This window comes from Astatotilapia calliptera, chromosome 2, assembly GCF_900246225.1.
Source record: "Astatotilapia calliptera chromosome 2, fAstCal1.2, whole genome shotgun sequence".
In the NCBI taxonomy this organism is placed as follows: Eukaryota; Metazoa; Chordata; class Actinopteri; order Cichliformes; family Cichlidae; genus Astatotilapia; species Astatotilapia calliptera.
In genome coordinates this window covers 26,231,309-26,257,579 of record NC_039303.1, presented here as the reverse complement: position 1 = coordinate 26,257,579, position 26,271 = coordinate 26,231,309, and the positions used below count along the sequence as shown (strand labels likewise).

The 26,271-nt window shown below is 43.2% G+C and overlaps 1 protein-coding gene across 3 annotated transcripts in view; it reads right to left on the bottom strand.

Annotated features, from left to right (window-relative positions):
• Nucleotides 1-26,271, bottom strand: part of nlgn3a (neuroligin 3a) — a 130,403-nt gene that overhangs the window by 7,671 nt on the left and 96,461 nt on the right. For all 3 annotated transcript variants that reach the window (XM_026190509.1, XM_026190513.1, XM_026190521.1), the window contains one exon: nucleotides 3,073-3,862. In XM_026190509.1, coding sequence (XP_026046294.1) covers nucleotides 3,073-3,862 — 790 coding nt within the window. The remainder of the gene's footprint in view (nucleotides 1-3,072; nucleotides 3,863-26,271) is intronic.

The window sequence follows — 26,271 nt, the reverse complement described above, 5'->3', positions numbered from 1 at the left end:
GATGAAGTTGTTGTGGCAAGCCCAGGCCAATTTTTGCTAGTCAATAGTAAAACAAATGTTGCAGCCAGAAAAAAAAACCTCAGAGCTGAGCAAATCCCTGCGCTTCGGAAACATCTTTGACTCTTGGGAAAGAACGGCCCCATAGTGTAAACGCACACTCTCGCTCTCACAATCACACCCGCACACATGTGCGCACACACACTAAGAAGATTTGACAGTGTGCACTCTGTATGCTTTTATGCTTCACTGATGCTGATGGAGGAAAAAAAAAAGGGCATGGGAAGGGATTTGCCCTGTAAAGATGACACAAGAGAGCCAGGGACAGGAAGAGCTTTGGGGGGAATGCTGCTATGATACCCACTGTTGACATGCAGCCCAAGTGTTTCGACATCGTGTCACACATGTTCTTACAGCCGATTTAGAGACAGGGGCAGGAAGTGCAATCTGGGTCAGTTCATTATGAACATCTGGAAGGGGAGCGAGAGCTACTCTGCAGATACAGGCGAGATGGCTGTTGGACGAGCCATGAAGGCGAAGCCAATTCAGTTGGGTCTTAATTAAAAATACGTCCTCCTGAGCCAGATTGCGTTGGGTGGTGTTAGAAGAGAGTGATATCCCCTCACGTGGTCTAAATGAGAGGCACGAACTTCAGAGTCTGTGGGAAATATCTTAAATCCTCAATTCCCCCCCTCCTTTAAGAGTTTATGGTAGATTCCTTTACATAGGCCTGGGTAAAATTACCCTTTAAAGCAGCACGGTGAGTTTTTATTCTGCTGGCATCTAATCCTGGGCTCTTTACCATCTGAGTGCCTAATTGTGGTTTGCCTGTAATCTTTCTATCTGGAGACAGGCCAAGGCGACACACCACAGGACAGATACCCATAACATGGTGAACACAGATCTAGAACCGGTTTATCCTCTCGCTGCTCTGCCCCTAATCTCAATCAATCAGTGACATGGAAATCTACAAAACTGACATGGGGTCAGTTGTAAAGTGCAGTTTGCTTTTTCTACTCTTGGCGCATGCCAGGGTGAAGGCTAGGTTAGGGTTACAGCAGGCTCACTGCCCACGGCGCTGTGTTGAGTCTGACTGGATATAGGCATGGCAGACATGCTGTCATCCTTCATCAGAATTAATTTTGGTGACATCACAAGATCCAAGATCAGAGACATAAGCACCATGCATTGTTAACTCGAGACCTCAAACTTCTGTTTGTCATTTAGATTAAACACATTGTCTCCTCTCATGAGACCAGATCACTTTCTTGAAATGACAAGTTAAAAAAAAAAGAAAAAGAAAAACGAAAATCAATCTGTGCGCATCTACAAATGCAGCTTTGTGTGTGTTGACACAAAATGGCTGCCAGGCAGAGGAGACAGCTGTCCGGGCATCACTGATGGACTTCAGTGCTTTCCGACATCAGTCCATCTGCACTAGTCAGCCATTAGCAGCTCAAGGTCCTATCAGCCAGACGATTGGATGTAAATGCCACCTGATTGGACGGCAGATGATGTAGAGACAGATAAAAAAACAGAACAAGATTTCTGATGGCATCCCATTCAGGATGGGATCAATACCCCTCTAGGAACAGGGATTGTCAAATTAAATTTAAGTTGTTAGAAATGATTACTAGTAGTCATACAAAATGGTCCGGTTTTGTGATGGGTGGTGGGGAAATTGAGCATAGTGGGGAGCAAGAGACACCCAGGGCACGAGTGATTGACTGGGCCCAGGCTTAGGGAATCAATACCGCTGAGGGCAAGAGTTTGATATGCCTCCCTGATAAGTCTTTGTGTCTTTTGGTCCCCGGTATAATAGAGCATAGATAGTATTTCCAGCCAAACACGCACACACGCAGCCATAGTACACACACATATGGACGCAAGTATACAGAAGGGCAGGCAGCCATGCACCCAAACAGGCAGCCAAGCACGAATAGCACAGCACACATTCTGCAGGAACATTTAATCTTCCTCACATTCAATATGTCTCAGGTTTTCAGACTGAGACCCAGGAAGTCGGGGCAAAAAATACCTCAGAAAAAATGTCTCTCTTGAAAAATGCTTTTTCTGCCCTATACAATCTATTGTAGAGCTTCCTTTCTCCTGCAGCTCATTTTTTGCGGCACAGAAGTGCTATTAATAGAACTGAAATAGGATTTTTTTATAAAAATCTGTAACCTTCTATTAATAACTTAGCAAGTTCATAATTGCATGCGCACTAGTTTAACAAATGTAAAAGTACAGTTGTTAGAAAACACAAACCAGGGGGAATGTGGAGAAGCACTGTGTTTCTGCAGGAGGAATACACAACACAAACACCTGCCTGATCTGAGATCAGAGATTAATATATCCAGTCTACCCACTGTTAAATGAGCTTCTGCATTTGTAGCTATCTGTTCATGTTCCTTATGGTTTCTTACCACTGCACAACTACTACAGATTGTGCTGGTGAGTTTATGCTCTTAAGACGGTCTATGGAGTGGTAGAAATAAGCTACCGGAGGAAGAGCGAGCACAAGAAAACCCACACATAAACTATCAACATGCATCCATCGCTCCATCGGTTCGCCCAGAACATCTTACTGAGCTGGCCTTAAGTTAAGATAACACTCTGTAACCCTCGGGGTAAAACCTCAGTCATCAATTTTAGAGAGTAAAGCTTCAGGTAAAAATGTAAGTTACTGTATACTAGGACTGCAACATATTTTTGATCAATTACTAATATATTTGTACGATTTAAATGTCCTGCTTTATCCAGCAAACAGTCACAGCAATACAAAAGAAAACATATTCACGTCTTGATCCAACAAGTGTTTTGCATTGTTTTCTTACAAAAAAAGGCTTAACAATTAAAATAACTGAAAATAACTTAAATAACAGCTAATTGATTAAATGACTGATCCTTTTATCTTTACAGTGTGCTTTTGCTGAGTAGAAAATGAGCAAACAGGAAATTGACTACTTGAGCACATAGGCATACATCAATATCAAGCTGCTACCATTATGAATACGTTTGTAATTTAAATGGCAATGGTAGCTTCCCTCTGATGGAAAACTAAAAAGTGCTCACCCAGTCTTGGCAAAGTTGGTCCAGTAGGTCATGACCACAGCACTCAGCATGACATCGTTCTTGGAGAAGTTGCAGGGAAAAAGGTCAGTGGGACCAATCATAGGAATTCCAAAAACATAGGGCACCTCATCGCCATGGGCGGCATCAGACCAGGCGGGCTTCATCAAGCTCTGGCAGTGATGGTAAAAGGCGTAGAAGTAGGTGGGCGAGCCATAGCGAGCGTGGAGATCAGCCGTAACCACCGACGGCTCGACCCACTGGTGGTCAGTAAATAAAGCCACCAGCGTTTTTCGTCTGGTCTCAGGATTGTCCCTGTCTGCCCAGTCTGTATACATGAACTTAATGGTTTCCCTAAGTGTGTCCTTGCCTTCCGGGTACCCGTAAAGACTGTCCACAAAATCGGACACAGAAAAATCAAAGTCATTTCCAGATACGCCGTCCTCTGAATCCACCACGTTCTCCACAAACCGGAGCCCTTCACCCTGGTTGACCCCCAGCATAATATCATAGTTGAGAAACTCTCCTTGCTCCATTAGGATCTCAGGGTCGTCGGGAATAACATCACCATCAATTACAGGTCCAAAGGCCACGTGGTACCTTGCAGGCTGTATGTCCTGCTCCACCAGCTCCCTGGAGCTCTTCTTCCTCAGACAGTCCACCATGTCTGATGTGTCCAGCACATTACAGCCCACCTTCTCTGCCAGGAGACGCGTATACTTGACCGGCTGATAGTTCACTGCCCAGCTGGAGAGGGCTGAGCCGCTCTGAATGATGGCTCTGTGGAACAGACCTGCACAAGGACACAAGAAGAGACAAGATGATGTTTACTGTTGTTATTCTGAAGGATAATTCAGTTATGCACTATACTACATGATAGCAGTTAATTTCGTTGCTGCCATGATCAAAAGGGGGCTGTCTGCTACACAGTTGATAAGAATAACAAAGGCCAGACAGAAAAAGTCCTTGTTGCCATGCAGAACAATAATGGAATCACTGCCGTGATAATGAATGTGCAGATGGCCTGGTCTCGCCGACAGCTCGCAGACATGGGAAAGAATCAGCGCTCTGTCTGTCATCCTCTCTTCCCCTATCCATCTCTACGTGCCCTCTCGGAAAATGAATCAAAGCTGCCAAACAAGTCTATACCGTAAAATATATTAACGCCTTCCCTCATGCACATGCACCACAGTTTGATTTAAGAATATATGAACCCTGTTTCCCATCCCCTCCTGGTGATAACGTTCTTTTCAAGGTAGCTTAAACTGGGTGAAGCAATTACACACAGACTTTTTGCGCTCATTATATATGCATAGCACCCCTGCATCAGTTATATGTCAGTTTTTTTCACATAGCAAAATTGAAGTCTTTCACATTTTTTCCATGTGGAAGACCACTAAATTCAACATAGTGGGTGGGTGGATTTCTATAAATAATAATAATAAAAAAAACCCCTGACTCCCGCTCACTGCATTTGCAGAAGTAGCTGCAAATTTTTAAACTGGCACTAGAACATACTGCGGTGGCAAGCAATGAAAGAAGACCAGACTGCACAGAAAAGGTCTCACCTGCTTGTGCGCTGCAGAAATAGACACATGTTGAAACAAGAGTCAACAGATCACGCATTATACGAATCTACATGGAAGTTTGTTTCTTGTGTGTGGGTTTTGAAAAGGGGGTGGAGGTGGTTCAGAAATCAAGGCGAACGCATTTACAGTCTCACGGGGAGCTCTTGCAAATTAAATTACATTTTAGCTGCACTGATGTATGAAGGAAATCTGAAATGACTGTTCATCAAGGAACAAATCCAAAACAACAAACATAATTTCCTTAGAAATAATTGGAAAATTTGAGAAGAGTGAAGTTAAAACGACATGCACCCCCCTCCACACACCTAGTGTCAGTTAGGCCTCCCTCATATCACCGGCAGCGCCCTGTCCTCGACAGCACCACTCATCTGCACTCCAGATATGGTTTTCGAAAATCACAAGTGCTATTTTACTGATCTCAGAGAAAATCAGAGGCAAAGCTCCTACCACTTGACCATGCCGCTTTATTGCTCACGGCGCTATCATTGCCGGAGTCAAGGAATTCCAGTGAACTCATGATATTGAAAGCCACAGCGGAAGAAATACTCCTGAAATGGCATGCATTAAAAAAAATGTCATTAGACATCCCACACTGAAGCCAAAAAGACTAGCAGAGAAACATACAGGCACGCAGACTCAGTTTGTGATTTTTCAGCGTCAGTGTGGGTGGCTGTGCTGAAATCTTTGTGTTTATGAGGTAAACAGCAGACTTAAGTGCCAGATATATCACTTTGGTAGTCTTAATCAGAGGCGGCAGGGGGTTTATTTCTTCTTGGCGAAGACGGAGTGTTTATTTACAGAGCTATTTACATTTATTTGTTCTCAAGTAGTAAGTAGAATTAATGTGTCTGGGTGAGTGAACTGTAAAGCGTTTCTGTTGTGAGTCTGTTCACTAGTATATGATGCATTTTAATGTTTATTTCAAGAGCTGATCTATTCTATTTTTCTACTTGTCTGAATATAAGTTTTTGACTTAATCCCCCGTGCCACACTGTCATTTTTGATGTCTTTGTTTTTCTGTCTACATGGATAAGACCTTCCGCCTTCAGTGGCGCTGGCCTCACAGTGCCCCTTGAACTGAGCTGTGGTTGTGCATCTCCGCAGGACGGTGGCCTGTGCTGTGTCCCACGGAGCGGAAGCAGATGTCGAGGGCTTCGCCCACTTGAAAGCATTAGAGGGGCAGTCGCAAGATGAAAGATGGCCGCTTGGAGGCTGAGAGAGGGTAGGGGGTGGGCTGGGGCTTAATCCTGCCATCCCTCCCTCCTCTTCTTCCTCCTCCTCTCCTCTCCACTCGCCTTCCCCTCCCCTCACTCTTTAGTGGTATTGCCTCTCTTCACATCTCAACTCTGATTGCGCTGTTCAAATAGAGCCAGTCATGGTGCAGGAAGTCTGTTCTGAATCCCAATGCCGCCAGCCATACCACAGCCACTTTTTGAATGTCTTTGATCAGAAGTTGCTGTAGGAAAACGTTTGCCAGTGCACAGGTTCCTGTGATTGCCAAGGCGATTTGACAGACATACGTATATCAAATCCGTTTGCAGTAATTGGAGAGAGCTGCTTGAGTGTACCTTGGCTGGGTCCCATGTCCAGATACACCCCAACCAACCAACAGATGGCCAGCTGCTGAGGAAGCTACAGCCAGGTTGACACTCCTGGATTTATCTCCTGCTTTGGTTGATGAAAAGAAGGACGAATGAATAAGGTTTTACTATTGTTTTGTCAGGAAACATATAAATCCAGCACTCAAGAGCTGTCACTGGGCCGATAAATATGTATTAGAGCTGTGTGTGATGAGCCCCACTGTGGTCGGAAGCTCACTGGGGAAGGTCAAAGAGAGAGGAGAGAAGTGCACAGGCTTTATCACCCACTGAGGGAATCCACTAATTATCCACACTGGGACGAGGATGTCTGCATATGTGAGAGCACACTTGTGCGTTTGCATGTGTGTGTACGTGCATCCACGCATGTTTTTGCTGACTTTGATTGATAAAGCAAAGAGATGGGCCTGTCGATGGATAGAGCAACCGTTGACAGGCATCATCATGATGGGAATTAACCATTTGTGACACCGTTTTGTCTCTAGTATCTACTCTGACACCTGCGGAGGCAGTGATTCCTTACGCGCCATCCGGGTGAATTAAACAGAAAGTGCACGAACGCACGCGCAGCATTAATATCCACCAAGTTTTATTTTGTAAAAGCAACAGATAGCCTGATTATTATCTGCCTGTGTTTGACATGCGAGGACCCGACACCCAAACTGTGAGCAGATCCATCAAACTATAGCATTGCTGGCAGATTGAGGTCACGCTGAATTATGACTGGAGCTGCAAGGTAATCACTCATTGGGCCCCTGCTAAAATGCTGTTGTGTCGCCCCGCAGCCGCCTCTGTGCTGTGGTTTTCTGACCTCGACCGCGTTGCCCCCCCCCCCCCCCACTTCATCCTCGCTAGACTCCCGTTAAACAGGCGTGTAGTTCAGGCCCCGTATTGGTGGAGTGGCTTGTGGAGATAATTCACTGATGATAAGAAAGAAAGAGCTTGACCTTGGGGCCAATGATGACCATCGCATCGGTTGGAGAGCCACACACACTAAAACACACCCACAGGCTCAGACAAGTTTAAACATTGTTTTGACAATAACAATATGGATAAAGTGCTGATACTAATGAGCAAATCCTGCATCAGTGGAGAGAGTAGCATGACGTGGTTGTACTTTGGATCACTGTGATGTATTATGCGGCAGCTACGGGCATGTGTGAGAGTTCAGTCTGTGTTAATGGACAAGGATGCTATGCTGGTGCCAGTTAGTGCGATAAATGACTGTACTCTGTAATCTGGAACAGCTGGCAAAATGCACTCAAGCGTCAGTGGTGAGTTTCATCAGTCTGCGGTGCCGTGATGTTTTTAACGGCAAAATCCATCCCACAGAACCGCTCCAAATGCCATCCGCACAAACAACAAGGAAAAGAAAAAAACAAAGAACACCTTCGTAAGTTTGGACCAGCTAGGTCTCATTTCATAGGTCAGCGATTCATTTTTCCTTCCAATATTCCTACACGACTTTCAAAGCTATTATGGACAAAAATATGCAAGGCAGCAAAATGTTATCAAAACTCTTCTCCAACACATAAAAGCCATCGCAGGGGAGAAATAACGTAGCCATGGGGACATGTATTTCTCGCTCCTTTTTCTCCTCGCTAACAACTTGTTTTTTTTTGCTTGCTTCAATCCATCCCCTGCTCTGGTTTTCCTCCCTCTCTGTTGCATTCACGCAGTCTCCTTTTCTGAGGGACCACGCTGAGTCCTTCCCTGCTGATTATTAGACATAAGCTTGCGTTCAGCGGAGCTTGAATCCTCTGAGCCATCTTACCTCCACCATCTCATCACTGTAAGCAAATCTCCACAGACCCGTGGACTTTGCAGAGCCCCCCCTCTGTTGAAAGCATTTCTCTCCGTCTACAGCCAAACTAGGCTAGCACAGTAGTTGGACACAGTAAGTGTTGTTCTGCCTCTCTTGCTGCATTTCACTCAGTCGGTAGTGTTGTTATCTTCTTCCAGGAATCCACAGTGTTAGTGTCTTTTTTTTTCCTTTTTTTTTTTTTTTTAATTAACTACGGGAATAAATGAAGTGAACTTAATGCAAATAATCGCATGTGAAATATTTAAAGCCAGGTGGGAGACCATAAAATCTGTCAAATTATCTATCCTTGGCCGGTTGCAGTTAAAGCTGTTGTCTCCATGGCTACAGCTTACAGGCAGCATCCACTTAAACACAAGTGCCTCTGGTCTGATCATGCATTAGTCCATGGGTAATTTCACATCGGTATGGCAGCCCCGAAACAACACCTACATTGTTTTTTCTGTTCCATTAAAATTTCCACCCAACACTAAACTTGTCAACTTCAAAATGACACTGACAGAATCAACATCCGAGCAAAATGACTTTTAGGACAGCAGCGTCTTTGAAAATACTTTCTGCATTCCCTTAGGCTGCAAGGACATTTTTTAAAGGGACAGTTCAGCCCAAAATGAATGTCCATATTTTTTCTCTGGCATGTAGTGCTGCTTTAGATTGTTTGGCGTGACAAAAAAAGCAGGGAACAACTTTGAAAGTTTGGACTGGCTAACTTGCATTTTACAGTATAGGTCAGTGATTCATTTTTTCTTCCAGTGCTCTACTTTGGGTGGCTGAGTCTCAGGAGGTACGGTAGGGCTTTGGGAGGTTGGTGGTTCAATCCCTAGCTGCTCCAGTCTGCATGCCAAAGTATCTCTGAAGATATTGAACTGTTGCTCTAAGTGCAACAGGAGTGAATTTAAAGCACTCAGACTTGGAAAAACGTGTTTGTGAATGAGGCACGTTGAGTGCTAGAGTAGAAAAGTGGCATATACGAAACATTTACATGACTTTAAAAGCTGTTACGGACAAGGTGGATTTATCCATCTAGATTGTTTGGGGTGAGGTGGCCTTAGTCTTAGACCACCAACAAATTCATTTGAAAGCTTCTCTTTCCAGATGTCATGATGAGGTCAGTCAAAAAATTCCACAAGCCTTATGTGAGCATGTATCCATGAATCATTCCTTTCCTATTTCCTACCAAGACACAGCTCCTCACCCATTTACTGTGGAAAGGGAGGCAAGGAACTACCATCAATGAGAGACTTGTGCTCATGACAGTGAGACATGATGTAAACGTTAATGGCTTCACCTCCAGGCTGAGCTGCAGTAGGTGCACACATCCTTTGACTCTTGGATGGAGACCGGTGTAAAGAACATACCTCTTGCATAAACAAAAAATGCACCAAGATTTTTGGAATTTAAAACAAATAATTGTGTCATCATTTATGTAAAGGAATCTTCAAAAAACATGTGTTTGGTGCTGTGTTTTTCCACTAACATAATAAGGCGATAAGGAGTTTGCATGCTCTCCCGGTGTTTGCGTGGGTCCTCTCCGTGTATTCTGGCTTCCTCCCACAATCCAAAGACATGCAGTTAGTAGCGTTAGGTGAATTGGTGATTCTAATTTGCTTATAGGTGTGGATGTGAGAGCGAATGGTTTTCTGTCTCTCTGTGTTAGCCCTGCGACAGACTGGAGATCTGTTTAGGGAGTACTCCACCTCTCACACTATGGTAGCTGGCTACAGCCCCCTTGTGACCTGGGTAAGGGTAAGCAGAAGAGAATGGATGGACAACAAGGCAAGTTCTATCTAGCTACTTTATTTTTAAGAGAAATCTATAGACCCAAAACTGGGCAACTAACACCAAAGACAATCTAGATATGTAAATACTATTACAGATCAGAAAGAAACATGCATTTTTATTATTATTATTATTATTATTTTTTATCTAGGTGATTTGTTATTTGTAGTACCTGCTTGCTTAAACATTAAAAATGAAAAAAGACATAAAATAGCCCACTTATGATTGATTGCATGCACAATTTATTTAGCGTCAGAGCTACAACTGTTACTAGTACCTACAGTAGCTTCAATTCTTTTTCCCTCTAAACTAGATTTACTCTGGACCTGTTTCATAACAGATGATCCAACAGGATAGCTGCCAAAGAAAATGTATCGTCCTCCCAGAAACTGACAGTTTTTTTCTTTTTTGTTACCGATCATAATACAGACGTACACTGTTTCCTAATTTGTAGCAAACTTTAGCCTGGCTTAAATCCCAGGTGGCCTTGTAGCGACACTTAAGTGAAGAGCAGGCTTTAACACAGGAGGACTGCCCTATGTCCATGTTTCATCATGCCCATAAAGAGACAGTGGCTGAGGGGCCAGCGTTTTCATCTATCAGTGTGAGACATGCTTCATGCCAGCCCTATATAATGTTGTTTGAAGCTGTTGGTCTTCTCCTCCAGCCTCTGTAGAGACTGCCTGCTTGCCTGCAGGCTGTGGCTTAGGCCAGATAAAGAGTTTGATCCATGAGGGTGGATGGATGGAAGAGGGAGGGAATGGGGAAGCAGAACAGAGGAGGGGGAGGGGGGCAGAGAGAAGAGGAAGGCTGGGCAAAGATGAAGGTATTAGTGAAGGAGAGGCGAGAAAATGTGTGAGGCAAAGGGGGAGGAGGCGAAAGGAGGAGAGGAAAGGAGGGTAAAAATGACCCCGCTGACAGGCTGTACCTAGGTTTAAGGATCGATGTGTATCTGAGCCCAGTGAGTGTGATATCTCCTACTAATCACGACACGACATCCACTGGTCAATACCTCACACTCCAGGCCTCATCATCACACACGCTGACCTCCCCCCTGTCTGCACGGACAGCACAACAGGGCCACGACTCCTCCTTGAACTCATCAATCTGGCTGCTAATCACATGGCGTGCACGCCACACCTGAGTCAAACAGTATTTGTGGACTAATTCTCAGAATTTAATTTAGCCGAGGATCGGTGTGGGCGGAGTTTACTACACCAGGACATTCCAGATTAGTGTGCGTTGTCATTCAGAATAAAGCAGATTACTTTGCATACATCTTTGTGATTGTCTGAACTTTTTGTTGCTTCTGCGCTGCACTGCCCGATGTGACAAATTGGATCTGACATTTTCAGCAGGATGACGCTGCCATTTATTCGAGCATCATACGTGATCCAGTTATGACGTCCACTCACAGAGAGAGAAATACAAATATAAAGGTACCCGCAACACTTACTACACTTACTACACTTACTACTGGATGATAATAGCATTTGTAACACTTAAACGAAGGTTAGAAGAGCTTTAAAGCTCTCTACCGTGGTGGCTAGAAGCCAGAAAAGCACGTGGAAACGTGTTTGATGGATGAAAAAAAAAAATCAAAGGGTGCATGCAGGCTTGTTTTTTTTTAGATTTGGGATTCACTATGCAAGAAATAGAATATGTATAAAACATGAATGGAGATCTTTCTATGCGACACAGAGAGTTTCAGTTTAGAAAGGAGGCAATCATTCCACAGTTTTTATTATTGACTTTATGCATACTTAAACAATCTGCCCTTTTCATGCACTTGCTCGTTCAGCTGCTTCCTGTTTGGATGCTACCAGTGCATTCCCAGCACTGCTCACCTACAGTATGCATGCACACACATCGAACTGATTTCATTACTTCTTTCCCCTCTCAGACACTCTGCTACACCAAGAGAGACAGAGAGCCGGCGCTGTGATTTTTTTTCTCCATTTGCACTCATGCATGTGTCACTAATGCTGCAGCCTCTGAAAAGCAGAGAAAGCTACCTCTCTGTCCTTCTAATGCTAGCTCGCTTTGTGCAGTTGCTTTTTTTAGGCGATTTTTCGCCACGCTCACTCCTCACTGCTGCAGTGCTAAGATTGGCCTGATAGCTGTGTACACACAACAACGTGCACTGTCAGTGAGCCTTGACAAGGCGTCGATGTGGAAATGTGAAGAATAATGAGTTATTACAGGGTTATCTGTGTGTATCTCCATGTCATGACTGTGTAAGCGGCTCTGCTAATCTCATTAGATGAGACAAGTTGTTAAAGATGTTTTCTGATTTCCTCTCTCTTCTCTCTTACTGCTTCCACAAATAGATTTCAGATCAGTGTGCTGAGAGGAAATGATTAGTGCTTTTAGCTCCCACGGAAACCGGTTTTTCACGAGAGAATTGTGCAAGTGGCTGCTGCGTAGCGCCAGTAAAAAACATCTGACTCCTGTTGTTTCTAAATATATGCACCATATTTTACACCCCATCTGCATTGTATAGCAGCCCCAAAGCTTGGTTCATTTTTATATATGCAGCCAGCAGTGACAGCTGGAAACAAAGAGAGCACTGACTTCAAGGAAGCTAGTACAAATCAGATGTAAAATATGTCTAGCATGGGTGGGTCAAAGATATAAGTCACACACAAATACGACAATTCAGCCATGAAATGTGAAAGGATGGGAAGCTTCTATTCTTGGCGACATCTTGCCAATGACAGCCAGATGGGACGGCTGAAACTCATTTTTGGGCCAAGGAAAGCCACGGAGAGGGCGCAGTTGCATTTGTGACAGACAAATTATCACAAGGGGCGTACAACCCCCCTGGGGGAGGCAGAGAAGTAAAGGAAGAGTGACAGGGAGAGAGAAAGAGAGCCCCGGTCAAAGTCTTATGGAAAAAAAAAAAAATTAGCTGTGAGCTGTAGGGGTATGGGAGGTGAAACTGAGATGGATACGCACAACCCAGCTAAAAGCAGTTGGTGGGTGGAAGCTTACTGTGCCTTTTCACAGACTTCCAAAACAGCAGATTGCTTGCTTGCAAGCCTTTGAGTCTTGTTTCGAATAGACGACGTCCCTGATCTGATTGTAGCTTACAAACAAAGGCAAACAATGTTCATGCGCACAGAGCTGATGGCCAAGCATGCACATGTGCGTCCTCAAAGCATCATTTGTCTCTCCAGGGAAGTCCAATCCTACTCAGGCTTACGTAGAAAATACCTAAAGGCGATGTTTATTATATATACACTATGCAAAACACCCACATAAATACTAATGCACACACACACACACACACACACACACACACATACACGGGCACATTCAACAATTCAGGAAACTCATTAAAAACTGCACGCGGACCACCTCGTAGGCAGCAACCTTTTTTCTCTGACCAAGAACATCAACAACTCTTTTAATCTAAAACAGCATAAATGAACCAGAACCAGAGGACACACTGGAAAAAAAAAACCTCCCCTGGACGTGTTGTAATTCCTGCTCCACTCTCGAAATTACAGTGCTCTTCCTATTAGAAAGACTCCCTCCATTACAGATGCCTTTAAGGGTCAGTGCTCACACCAGCAGCAGAATCTGAGCTGATTAACTATTGTACCATGCATGAACGTGCCAGGGCGGGCACGGGTTCCAACAGGGTAAACATATTCTTCTAGCTGTGCCTGTGTCACTCTGTGTTCCTCTCTCGCAACGTCTGACACCACTGTTCCCTGCTCTGCCCGTCGTGCCAGCAGCCCTGCAGCCAGAAGCCACAAAAGCTTTGTTTAATTCAAGGCGGCACTCCATGCAAACAGCGGCCAAATATGGGAGGGATATGCGTCTCCTTCTCCTCAACCTCATTCTTGTGCACACATTAAAGATAGAGAGCGACGCTGAGTCTGGGATGGGACCTGATCTCAGCACCTGAATGTGGAATTACCTGCTCTGAAGAGGGCAGCTGGGTTTGTTCACACACACACATAAACACACACTACCATGTGTGCCCATCAGTAGCCTGCCTACTGTGTGCAGTGAAGAGATAGCAACAGTGTGACAACAGCCTATCCCTGGAGAGCACTATGCCTGCCTTCCCTGCCTCATGCTTCATACTGTAAATTCCCATTGAGTCAATTACCGTGGCAGACTCTTTAGCCACCACGGCCACTTACTGTAAGTGGACGTTGAGACAATTGGGTTATGACATGTTCTGCTGTAAAAATGGTTTGGAAAAGTTCCATCGGCAGCAGAGGCTCCCAGAAAAATCTACTCAAACAAATCAAGTCAACTGGAAATCCGAACAATTAAGAGCTATTTGTGCAGCCTATCTGAACTCAGCAACCAGCGACTGAGCATCGATCCTCCTCAAAACTAATCTCGATCAATCCATTCAAATGTTTTTATTTTGATTAGAAAAATACACAGAGTTGCTGAGATGTTGACTTTAGTAATAGAGATTAAAAATGTGTTGACCAAAGTGTTCATCAATCTGAAATGCCTTGTTTTTCTTCACCCCTTCTCTCTGCCGTCCAAACTGAAAAACATATCGCAGCAAGACAAACAGGCCGACGTATGGATGAACCGAGCCGCCGACATCTATTCTCATTGTGTCACAGACAAAGAACAGAGGACGGGGAAGAAGAGGGAGGTCATGGGAGGATAACAGGAGGATAGGGGTGTGTGTGAGTGTGTGTGGGGGGTGATAAGACTCTTAAAGTTCCTCAGTGTGTGCTACTGTCCCCGGAGAGTATTCAAGGCAAGGCAGAGACTCTCTGCATAGGAAATAGCACTCAGCATGCTAACTGTGACTTTGCATTCATTGTGAGGAAGACACAAGCATCTTAATGTATCGGGTGACTCATGCAACCATTTCATCTCGAATACGCGCTTGCTCCAAAAGCTCGGATAAGAAGGCTTTGAAATGATTGCAGTGTGATTTGTGATTTGGAAAATGTAATTTCTCAGCAGTTTGAGATCGCAACATACCTGAGATTTCCAACTGAAACGGCTTTGCTACTAATGCAGATTTGTCAAACCAGTGCTTGAACTATTTGATTTTTTATTTTACTGAAGCCCTAAAAAACCTTAAATAAGTTTGTTTCTTCATTTGGGCAGTTTTATTTTCTCAGCTAGTTGACAGCTAAGCAGCATCGCTGGCACTTGAAATAATTTACTGTAAGTATTTCCATTTAACCGTATTTTGTGCAGCTCTGCCACCTCTTTGTGAGGTCATATTCGGTTATGATGCTCTGCAACTGTGAGTAAATATAAGCCTGTGTATTAGATTTTGGAGCCTGAGATGAAATCTAATTTCTGCGAGCTGAGTGAGAGAGATTGCTTGCTGATACATATCCAAGGCCACATCTGGTAGACCCTATCAAATATACATGAACTTGTGGAGATCATGATATGGCAGCGCTCCCATTATTTCCCCACGACCGCAGCACATTCGTGCTCATTGTATTCCTTGTTCGATACTGCTGCCGACATTTACTTTGATATTTACAAAGTTTGCAAAAGACAAACACAGCGACACACTCACACACACACCTTCTGTGTCGGTGCTTGCCAAAAAATCCTGGTTACTTTCTGATCTCTTAAGGATACCATTTAAGAACTGAAGATTGTAATGGAGGCAATAAAGCATGGAGATGACTTTCCTGATATTGAAATGTGACAGTTAATTTCAGTCATTGGTGGAGCCAGCTGATAACAGATTGATAGTGTCACAAACTGTAATGGACAAGTAATTAATATCTATTGCGCTGCCTCCATTTGGAACACTAATGTATCATATTGAATTTCAGATGGGGGGGGGGGGGGGGGGGAAACGAATGACAGAAAACATCTCAATGTCTGGCATGGAGTCAACCTCATTTCAATCCGGGACGGTCTAATAACAAGGACTATATACATTCCCCTTTCAGAGCAGCACTCCAACCATTTTCAATTTTGGCAGGGGAGAAAGTAGAGTATTTTTACCTCCAGTCTTCTCTGTCAAACTCTGAAAAGGCCAAATGGGAAGTGGTGGGCAGTTTCTTCACCACCTCAATACCAAATATTGTGGTGGCTGTTTACAGTGGAGTCGGGCTGCAGGGAGTAAAACACAGAGTGACAGGCCGAGGTCTCGGCACAAGGGCAAAAAGCTGTGAGTCTCTTCCCTGGTCACTTCATTCACTCCTCTTTTGTATGTGTGTGTGCGTGTGTGAGAAAGCCCGTACACAGAGGCATCACTCTCTTCACTTATGTTGTATGCATATATAGCCTATACATACATCTGCATTCTGGTTAACTTTTGTCATGCCGCTGTGTGCTGTGTGCCCATTCAATAGTTGCCGTTCCACCTCAGCGATCAGCTTCAGATTATCAGTCTTTCACAGTCAAGAGGCAAGAGGAGACGAGAGAAGATAACAAACAAAAAAGAAAAAGAAAATATAATGGTCATGTGAGAGCATGCGCGGTTATCTTTGTCGTGTTTCTGTCCTCTTTCTTGGTGCTAAAATGCTTTTCAGTTTTCATATCCTCGCCTGTATTCTCTTCTCTCTGTTGTGCCTCGTGCTGCCAGTGCCATCAGGCACACAGCTGTAGCCACATGAATCCGCCCGGAGAGGGAAAGTATGTGGTCTTACATGAACACATGGAGTGTGTGTATGTGTGTGTGTCTGTGTGTGTAGCTGTGGTGAGGTGAGCACAGAGATCGGGGGAGGGGGGTGCAGTATTTACACAGGACAACCTTTAATGACAGTCAGTCCCACGGGTTTGGACCTGCCAAAACCAGATTGTGTGTATGAGCTGTGTGCTAAAAATGTCCACCCCACTTTTTGTGCATGTTTGTGCAGTACTGATGCGAGTCTGCAGAGATGAGTTATGAGTGCGCACGGGTGTGTGTGAATGAGACAGAGTGTGCTAGTCTATCAGTTAGGCCGCATACTGGCATGCTTCACTTTCTCAATGTCAAGCAAACACATATTCAACAGCAACTAACGTCACAACACTTGACACATATCGCACCCACAGACATTCTTTTCCAGCGCACATTCAGAGTGGCATCGGTAAGCCTATTGCCATTACTATAGAATGTGTCATTGTCAGCTTTCATCACCACCTAAAGAAATGACAAGCGGGTCTGGGGCCTCGTTTATAAATCAGTGCGTAGGCTTGATGCTAAAATTGTGCATGCACACAAAGGAATATGTACGCACACCTGCAGTCAGTGTACCCGTTATAAATCGCAGTCCACCTGGAAATAGGGTGGATGAGCTTCATATCCCATCATCTAAACACCCACATTCAACTATATATGGTCAGTGCAAATGAATGTGCATCGAGTGATGTCGCTCATCAACAGGTTACGTGGTTCTCTAGCAGTGTGAATCCTTGCACATCCATCATGCAGCTTTATGCACGAGTGTCAGCATGGTTATTTCTTCATACCTTCCCCAAATAATCAATATTATCCAGCTAGATATACAACAAGGAAAACAACTTTTTTATTGGGCAAAAAAAGCCTTAATTTTATTTTTTCACTAAAAACTGTTTGATATAACAGATGCCACAGTAGCATCTATGCTATCGCTTGAGGAGCCACCATTGTTGGTTTTGAACAACAACTCTCACACTACCTAACACTTGTGCTGATTGGTCAGAATCGATGAGGTTTAACTAGCTAAAGGCTTACAAACATGGATTCCCTGAGGATTCCCTTGCTAGATAATAAGAATATGGATTATATAGTAATAACATGTTATTCCAACAGGAACAGGAAACACTTTTCTTCATCATTCTCATGCCCGGTTTGAACTTCAGCAGGTCATCTCAACCATATCGACATGCCTAAAAGCATTGAGTTGCTGCCTCGTGATTGGCTGATTAGACGTATTCATGTTAATGAGCAATTAAACAGGTATAGCTAATGCAGAGGTTGGTCAGTGTCCAAATGAACATGTGTATATATATCTGTATGAATACAATACATATATGAAGGTGTGTTCTTTTGACCAGAAATGTATATGTATATAAGTCTCTATATTGTATTACTATATTTATCAAAATATGTTTGATTTTCACAATAATTTATTTAAGGCCCACCAACTATTTGTTTGACACTCCTCAGCAAATTACATGGTCTATCCATGGATCCTTGGATAAAGTGACAACGGCCACTGAGCAAACACCATCTGCTGACTGTTAAAATGTATTAATTGGAGCTAGAGTTTTTTTGTTTTGTTTTTTGGTCGAAACAGCAAGCAGTAGTGTTTCATGTTTACTAAATTAGATTTAAATTACTTCATTTTTAAGTGCCATAAAGGCAGTATGAATAAAACTCCTGATCACAGTGTGTATTTGTAGAATATCGCACATACTGAATGTTTATCACTTTGATAGATGTGCTCGGTTTAAGACTAAAGGGCTACACAGATATATTTGCATTTAGCAAATCTGACAGATGAATGTACTTAAGTGAATTAATGAAAAATGCTGTGTTCTCAAACTTTAAAATACTTAAGATTCATAAGTGCACATACATTGTTTTATTCTCAACTTTTTGCACTTTAATTGTCTCATGTCAGCAATTGTCTTATGTTTGTCCAACATGGTTTTATTACTTGCCAGGGAAAGAATTACTTATTCTGTGTACACTTCCTGAGATTTCAAAGTGACAACAGAGTCTGCACTTGCTGTCATTTACTGTAAATAGCTGGGAGCATATCTGTTCTACCACACACTGATTCCTGTCAGCTTCTCACCATGAAGCTGTGCACTTTGTTTGTCTGCATTTCTGCATGGAAACTGTTACTGACTGGCTTGTGTTAATTCAATGAAGTACTTCCATGGTAACATGTTTTCCTGTTTGAATTTTAATCAAACATGAGCCAGTCTTTTTTAGCCAGGGATGTGTTTTGGCTGTAAGAGTGGGTGCAGTGTTTTTGGCTCTGATCTGTAGCTGTTCCAGTGAATGCCATCAGATATTCACAGTGCCATCTCTGATGTCACAGCTTTCCATCCTCCTTGCCAGCTTCATCAGTTTTGACACAGAGAAATAGACTTGTGCGTTTGGGTCTCTGACAAATTACAGCAATACAATCTACAGTCCTTGAATAATTTAACACCGTACTACTTTTTTTTTGAGGGGGGGGGGGGGAATTGGAAAAAACAAAAAACACAGACACACCAAACTGCCCACTTTTCTCTGCAGAAGGTATCATCTGCACGTCCTCTGAGATTTTGAAATCTTGTATCTTTCTTTATCTACAAGTGAGGAGCATTTTCCTGGCATCGTAGATGCTGGTGGCTGTCTCCAGAGAAAGCGCAGGTGCCCGTGCTCCAAACATTTTCCCTGTGGGCTTGGGTCGGAGAGAGAGAGGGGGGCAAAGCAAGTTGGAATAATAGTTGATCTATGCCGGGAAGGATTATTTTGTACATCTCTTTAATAGAGACCAGAGGGAGAGGAGGAGTAGCAAAAGCTGGTAGGACTGTAGTAAAGTGACTCTGTTTCATATAGAGTCTCCCTCTCCTCCTCCTAATGAGCATTCTATTAGCAGCTAGGGGACGGATTTAGGCAGTTAGGCATACGGAGAAGGCTGGCTAACAATGCAAGCGGTTAGCTAAACAGCTGTTCTATCTCTGCTGCCACCTCCCATCTTCGGCTAATGAAGCCCTCACCGATGAACAGGAGTCCCGTGACATGCAGGAGAACAGCCACAGACATTCAGTCAGGGACTCTCAGTCACTCACAATCCTCCTATAAAGTCTATGTCGAGGATAGCTTCACCGATAGGACAACTCGGGCTCCAATTAGATAGTGGCTCTAAGGGGAACCCTAAGAATAGCACATTGGGCGAGCAAGCTCAGACAATTTTATGAGCACTCCGTCCTGCTCTGTATTTGGTAACCAAACACCGACTTTGTGTTTTTCTGGCTGGAAAATGTCCGAAGCTATGAAGCATTTCATATCAGATAATAAACCAATCACAGGGATGATTTTTGTGAAATGTTGCACTGTTACATTTCATTATCCTCTACAGTGTGAGCAGTGTTCACAGTGGTGGGCATCGATCAAGATTAGTGGCACGCCATATGGGTTTGTCAACATCCGAACCACTGCAGAGGATGCGCGCTCTCCAAACAGCCTTCACTTAAACAAGGAGAAATGATTCAGGGGTGCTGACTATTTTTCATATTATAAAATATGATGCAGCATTATGTCTGGCTAACAAAAAAAACACTATTTGTTTTACTTAAATGTTCAGTCTGTCAAAGGCTTGATTATGTACTGAAAGCCTGGGTCACCTTCAAAAGGATACACAGTTAAGATTTACTTTGCAGGTATTCTTGTTTGCTTTGTTGAGCAGTCACTTTAGCTGTCAAAGCCTGCTGGCATGCTTAAATGAAGTGCTGTTTTGAATGTGCAACTGCATCAAAGCTTGGGCAGGAAGTGTCAGGATTCTAAAAGTCTGCTTAGATTTTGAAGCAATTAGCCAGGTGCGCTTACTGTGGGTGAGAAAATAGGAGTTCAGTGCAATTTCTTTTCTGGTCATTGTTCACACGGTTACTTCTGCCACTCTGTTGAATATTAAACACCACATCACGAACAGCTCTGAGGCGTAAGGGTTCCTTTTAGTGTTTTATTTAATCTGACTTTGTTACCTTAGCTGGATTTCGCGCGAGTTTTCTTTGACTCGTACATCGCTGTTCTTGTTTTTAATTTAATGAACTGGAGGCTCACTGGTTCCTGATCCACCACAACCTCGAGCTTTGAAAAACACTCGAGGAGGCATAATCAAGTTGAGGCAACACCTGTTTTCTTGTTATTGTATAAACAGTTCTTTTTTTTAAAACCCAAAACTATTGGATCAAAACAAATCCATGAACCGGTGCAATGATATGAAATATAAAAACTTTATGTGTGGAAAATTTTGACATCAGTACACATTACTGTGCAAAAGTCTTGAGTCATGGCTCATTTAATTTTTGTGCTTTCAAAGTGGTCTTGAGCTATAGTGCTCCAGGCTTTCTGGATGTCTTTCAGATTTTTCTTTTGGACACTGAATGCTTTTTCACTTGTTACTGATTTTCAGTCCAGCCCTTGTATCCGACTATTTTTAGGTGAATGTTTTTGTGTTTGTTTGTTTTTTTGTTTGCTTGTGAAGCCACTTATGGCAGGAGGTAGTTACAAGAGGAAGTAGACCAGCCACCTTGGAAATCTTAATCTGATCATATCACTTGGTAGTGGCAAGGCCTCGATGTAACAGGTTCATTTCAATCGTTTATTTGATAATTAAGTCAAGTAATCAAAAATAAGACTGGATCTGCAGCAAACAAAAGTTTAATAAAACCCATAGAATTAGAAGTATAAGTGGGTAGTACGATGGTGCGGTGGTTAGCACCTTTGCCTTACAGCACAAAGATTCTGGGTTGCAATCCTTCATCTAGCCAATCGATTTCTATGTGTTTTCTGTGTTTGTGTGTTCTATTTGTGTCTAAAGACATGCAAGTAGTGGGGTTAGGTTAACTGGAGATTCCATATTGCCCATAGGTGCAATTGGTTTTGTCTCTCTTTACTAGCCCTGCAATACACTGACAACCTGTCCAGGGTGTACCTGCCTTTCACCTGATAGTAGCTGGGATTTGTGCAAGCGCAGCCTAAATTGGACAAGTGGAAGAAAATAGATGGATAATAAAGTATTATCTTAACCATTTCAAAAACACAAGAGCTACAATCACAATACTAAAATAGTTAAAATATCAGCCCAGCAAAACAAGCAAATTAATACAGCTACCTTGGGGAGACAATTTACACTAAGGAGTGCCCAGGGGTGCAACTTACTACTGAACAGATGTGCTTCACTGCAAACTGAAATCGTATTCTTTGTATTTGTGCCGCAGTGCTTTTACTCACAGGCACAAGTCTTGGGAGGGGACCTCACCAAAGGCTAACTGTGAAGGCTGACTGAAAGTTAAAACTAAACAAAAACAGATGAACTCTACAGAAACCCAATACCAAATGAGGCAACTCAGTTCAAATACAAAACACTTCTGTGGTTAATATATTGAAATATGCAATCAAGCTAACATACAAAAGACAACAGAGTAGCAGGGGAGATCACTACAAAGGAGAAAATTGGCTGTTATCTGCCTTACTGTAGTCCAAACTAGAGATTTAATGCTGTGATCCTTTTCACCACTGTCAGGCTCTGGGCAGCCAAAAAGCCACCAAAGGAGATAACAAAGCTAGTCCACAAACATTAGGATCAGGAAGACTATAACAGAAAGAGAGTTACTACACATGTTTTGACAGTTAGTTTAACACATTGAATGCATTTTCTAAATACCTACAAGCAGAATGAGACCAAAAAGCAAAGAGAGACTTAACAGTGGTTAAGATGCCACTTGTAATCAAGCTCTGATCAGAGAGCTAGAAGATGAGTCAGGGTTAATGCTGCGTTCAAAAGCAATACTCAGGTGAGGAGTGTTTTTTCACTGGGAATTCCCTTACAACACACTTAACACTGACCTATGAATCAGTCAAGCATAAAAAGACCCCTTTTAACTCAAGGGATGAACCAGTGTTTTGTCTACACACAACAAGAACCCTAAGGCAATTTCTTACCACCTTGTTGCAAAGACACATAATTTGTTCCCATTTCTTTAGCCGAATCTCTAAAAAATGTCAAAGATAACACAGTTTGACAGGTATAAAATTGTACTTTTGAACCAACAAGGTGATTTCCAAAGAGCTAGTATCCAAAAACCTGGCACATCTCAGCATGGTGTGCAGCATGTCCTTAAAAATGTGAGGAAACCAGACAAATAGAGGGTAACAGGAGAAGTTGTAGGTCTGAAAAACCATGTACAACTTCTGAAAGTCAAGGCCTTAAGAAAATAAGAAAAAAAATATTGAAGCGGTGTGTGGGATCATCTTTACAGAGAATGTAACAAACGGCATCATCCAAAGAAGAGCTTTGGAATATCCTTCATGAAGCTTGCAGAGCTAAAGACTACTTAAATACTGTGAAACTTTTCACACAGGTCCTAAAACCCCAATATATCCCCCCAAATATAAAAACAGTTACGCGTTTGATGGTTGCTAAAGTCAGAAGTTTTCAAATTCTACACATGAGCAGTTTAACGTGGCTCAGGAGAGCCTTTTCCTTCTAACCATTGAATTGTAGCTGCAGCGTTCTAACTTGGTTATACTGTCAATGCTGCAAATGTTGTGTATTGATAAATCATGTGCAAAGATTGTGAGATTTCTATGTATCAGTACACAAATTTCCAGGGGTAAACCCAGAGCTGATTCTTATTTTTCTTCCTTTTCACACAGCCAGAGATTTAGTAAAAAGATAGACCCATTGTCCCAGGATGAGACATTTGTATTGACAACCTGTGCATGTTCTGTCTCCCAGAAAGATGAGCTAGAGGAGCCAGGAGCAGTGTAGACACATATAGATACAGGGCAACATGCACATCGATAACTTTACATCACACACCAGTGAATTACATGAGCGCAAAGATACTGCAGTGAACTTCAGCATACTATTTTATTTGAGGCAGTTGTGGCAAAGGGCAAAAAAATAAATCGGGTTCTCCTCCGTTTTGAAGTCCTATATCTGTGGCACGAAGGGAGCAATTTGTAGAGTGCACCGAATTATACTCTTATGATTGCTCAATCATTATGGTATAGGAGGTCAGCTGGTGGGTGGGCTCCACATCTTTGTTAAAAGCATGCAGAAGCCATTACCTGTTGTTAAGATGATACTTTATTTGTAGCATGTGGATGGTATAAAGGTAAAAAGTGAACTTTTCTTCTCAAAGCATTTGTCTCTAAAACCTGTAACAGGTAATCTCTCGGTTCAAATACAAACCAAAGGTGATCACTGTAACCTGAGATAGAAGTTCCTGTTCAGGAGAGAGAAACTGTCTTCAAGTTGTGAAATAGCAAATTGGCAATGTTGTTCTGTAACAGTTGCATTCGATTTGGTGAGTCACTCTCTTTTACCACTGAAAAGGATCTATAGCTTATGTTACCTCTCTAAGCAAAAAATCTATTACAGCCTTGTGGGCCTGAGAGCTAAAGATTTAGTCTTTTTGTCAGTTTGCACAATGTTGGCCCTTTACAGTAGGGGTTTCTGCTTGTCAGCATGATTGCTGAAGTTCGTCTCATTGGGGATTTTATTGTGCTCAGACTATGCAAATTTTTACAGCTAATACATTTGCACTGCCCGGAACTGAACGACTCAAACGCGGAGCTACAGCTTGCGACTGCACGTCACAGCCTCACACACGCACAGTGAAGAGCTGAGGTGTAAATTACAGCACATTATGTCACTGGTAGGAATCCAGATGGTATACACGAATATCATTGTCTGCATCACACTGTGATGGGCTCTCAGCGAGAAAATCCCACGAGCTCGGCCCAACTGCAAAGTAATTGGACTGATGTTTTTTCCTATGCGACATTTCTTATCGCACACTGAAAAAACAAATTTCCCTTCAAACCATCTTGTCTGTAAGCACAAACTGTACCAAGTAGGGTAAATGTAAACAGAACGATGCATATGTTTCTGGATGCCTATAATCATGAAGCAGGCAAGTATTTTTCTCTTTGTATGGATGGAGTAGTTAGAGGAGAATGGAGTGAGAGTAAAATCATACATTTCCTATTTGAAAATAATGTAGGAGTTTGAAAAACATCACCGAAAAGCACTCGGAAACACCTGGTAAGGCTCCCTTTTTCCGCCAGCGGAGGATGTACACACATAAATCACATGGTATGAAAACCTGTGAAATTGACGAGAAACGCGATGGCGCTTTCAAGCATGGCGTGCTTTAAAAGCAGCTCCACAGTATCCATCTGTTATTCATGCAGAGACACTGAGCGCTTTTTCTTTCCCTCAGCCGAGAAAACAGATGCACAGCCACCGAAGGACTGACCCAGCTAGCCGTGGAGGTGAGCTGTCAGCTACAACAAGCAAACACGGAGTGCTCGGGGTCATCGCTAAAGGGGAAAGTTCAGCTAATTACACTGTAGTTGTTCATCTGGCAGACAAACACAGAAACAACCATGTATTTATTAACACGTTTCACCGGCCTTTTTTGCCTGGTGCAGAATGCCTAATGAATGAGTACAAACAATCATGGGTATAACAAAAAAAAAGAAAAGAAAGAAAGAGCAAAAAACTAATTTTAACAAGCAGGAAAGAGGGCAACAAAATAGGAAGACATAAGGAGAGGAAAGAAATAAACTAGATGGACATAATGAAATGTGAAAATGGCGTAAAGGGAAGATAGTGAGCGTCAGAAATTGGGCCGGTTTGTGTTGAACAACAGCGACCAAAGAGAGATAGAGAGAGAAAGCGAGGGAGAAGGTGTGAGAGGAGGAGGGAGGTCAGTGGAGATGTGGAGATGGGCGGAGGAGGAGGGGGAACGATGAGCCCCCAGTGCTCAGCTGTCAGTGCTTCCTCTGCAGGTGGGGCAGGAGGAGTGCCAAGTCCCTCTCTCCCACTCACACAGACACCCATGCATCGCTCTATAATGGATGCTTTACACTGGTGCCAGAGAAAGACTGAGGCAGAGAGAGGGAGACATGGTGAGAAGACGAGAAGAGACACGGGGGAGGGCGCGCAACAGAGAAAGAAAGAAACTGCTTTGAGAACAAGGAAAAGGAGCTCGAGAAAATGCCTCGGAGATGAAGGTGCTAGAGTGGGGATGAGTGCAGCGAGGAAATAGACAGACAGACAGACGGAAAGAAACCTCCATCAAGTCATTAGACCAATAAAGAGAGGAAGCAGACCAGACAGTCTGGGAGCAATATGATGCAGCTATTGGTATGATTGATCCAAAGCCTAAGAGGATCAAAGAACAGTAAGGGCACAGCGAGGAGCTGTGCCACCATTCCCCTCACCACTGCTGTCACTGTCTATTAGGAGCTGTTTGAATGCGCCCTTGACAATGATTTATCAAGAATGATTCATAGATTACATCTACCTGAACTAATGACTCGGCAGCGTCTTCACCGGGGACTGCAGGTCATAAACAGATGACATATTCTGTAGTGACCTCGTTCATCAGCTGCGATTAGATCCCAAAAGTAATCTCGGCAATACATCACCAGATGGGTCTCCTTGTATTATCTTGAAGAATGCTGCTCAGACAGCCCGTGTGTGCCACGAGTCTCTCAAGCTGCTGAGGTCTATCGTACCAGTTGTGGGTCCTGGGCTGCAGGTATATGCAATGCTCTGAGGTATTACCTTGGTTGATGGAGGCATGGATTTACTAAAGTACTCAATTATCCACTGCTTCTTACTCTGACCTGCTGCTTGTCTCTTTAACACCTATAACTCCATGCTTTATAGGCTCAAAGAACTGCTGCAAGCTGAGACAGACTAATGTCTGGAGCACTTGAATAAACTGCTTTCTCCATTTTAGG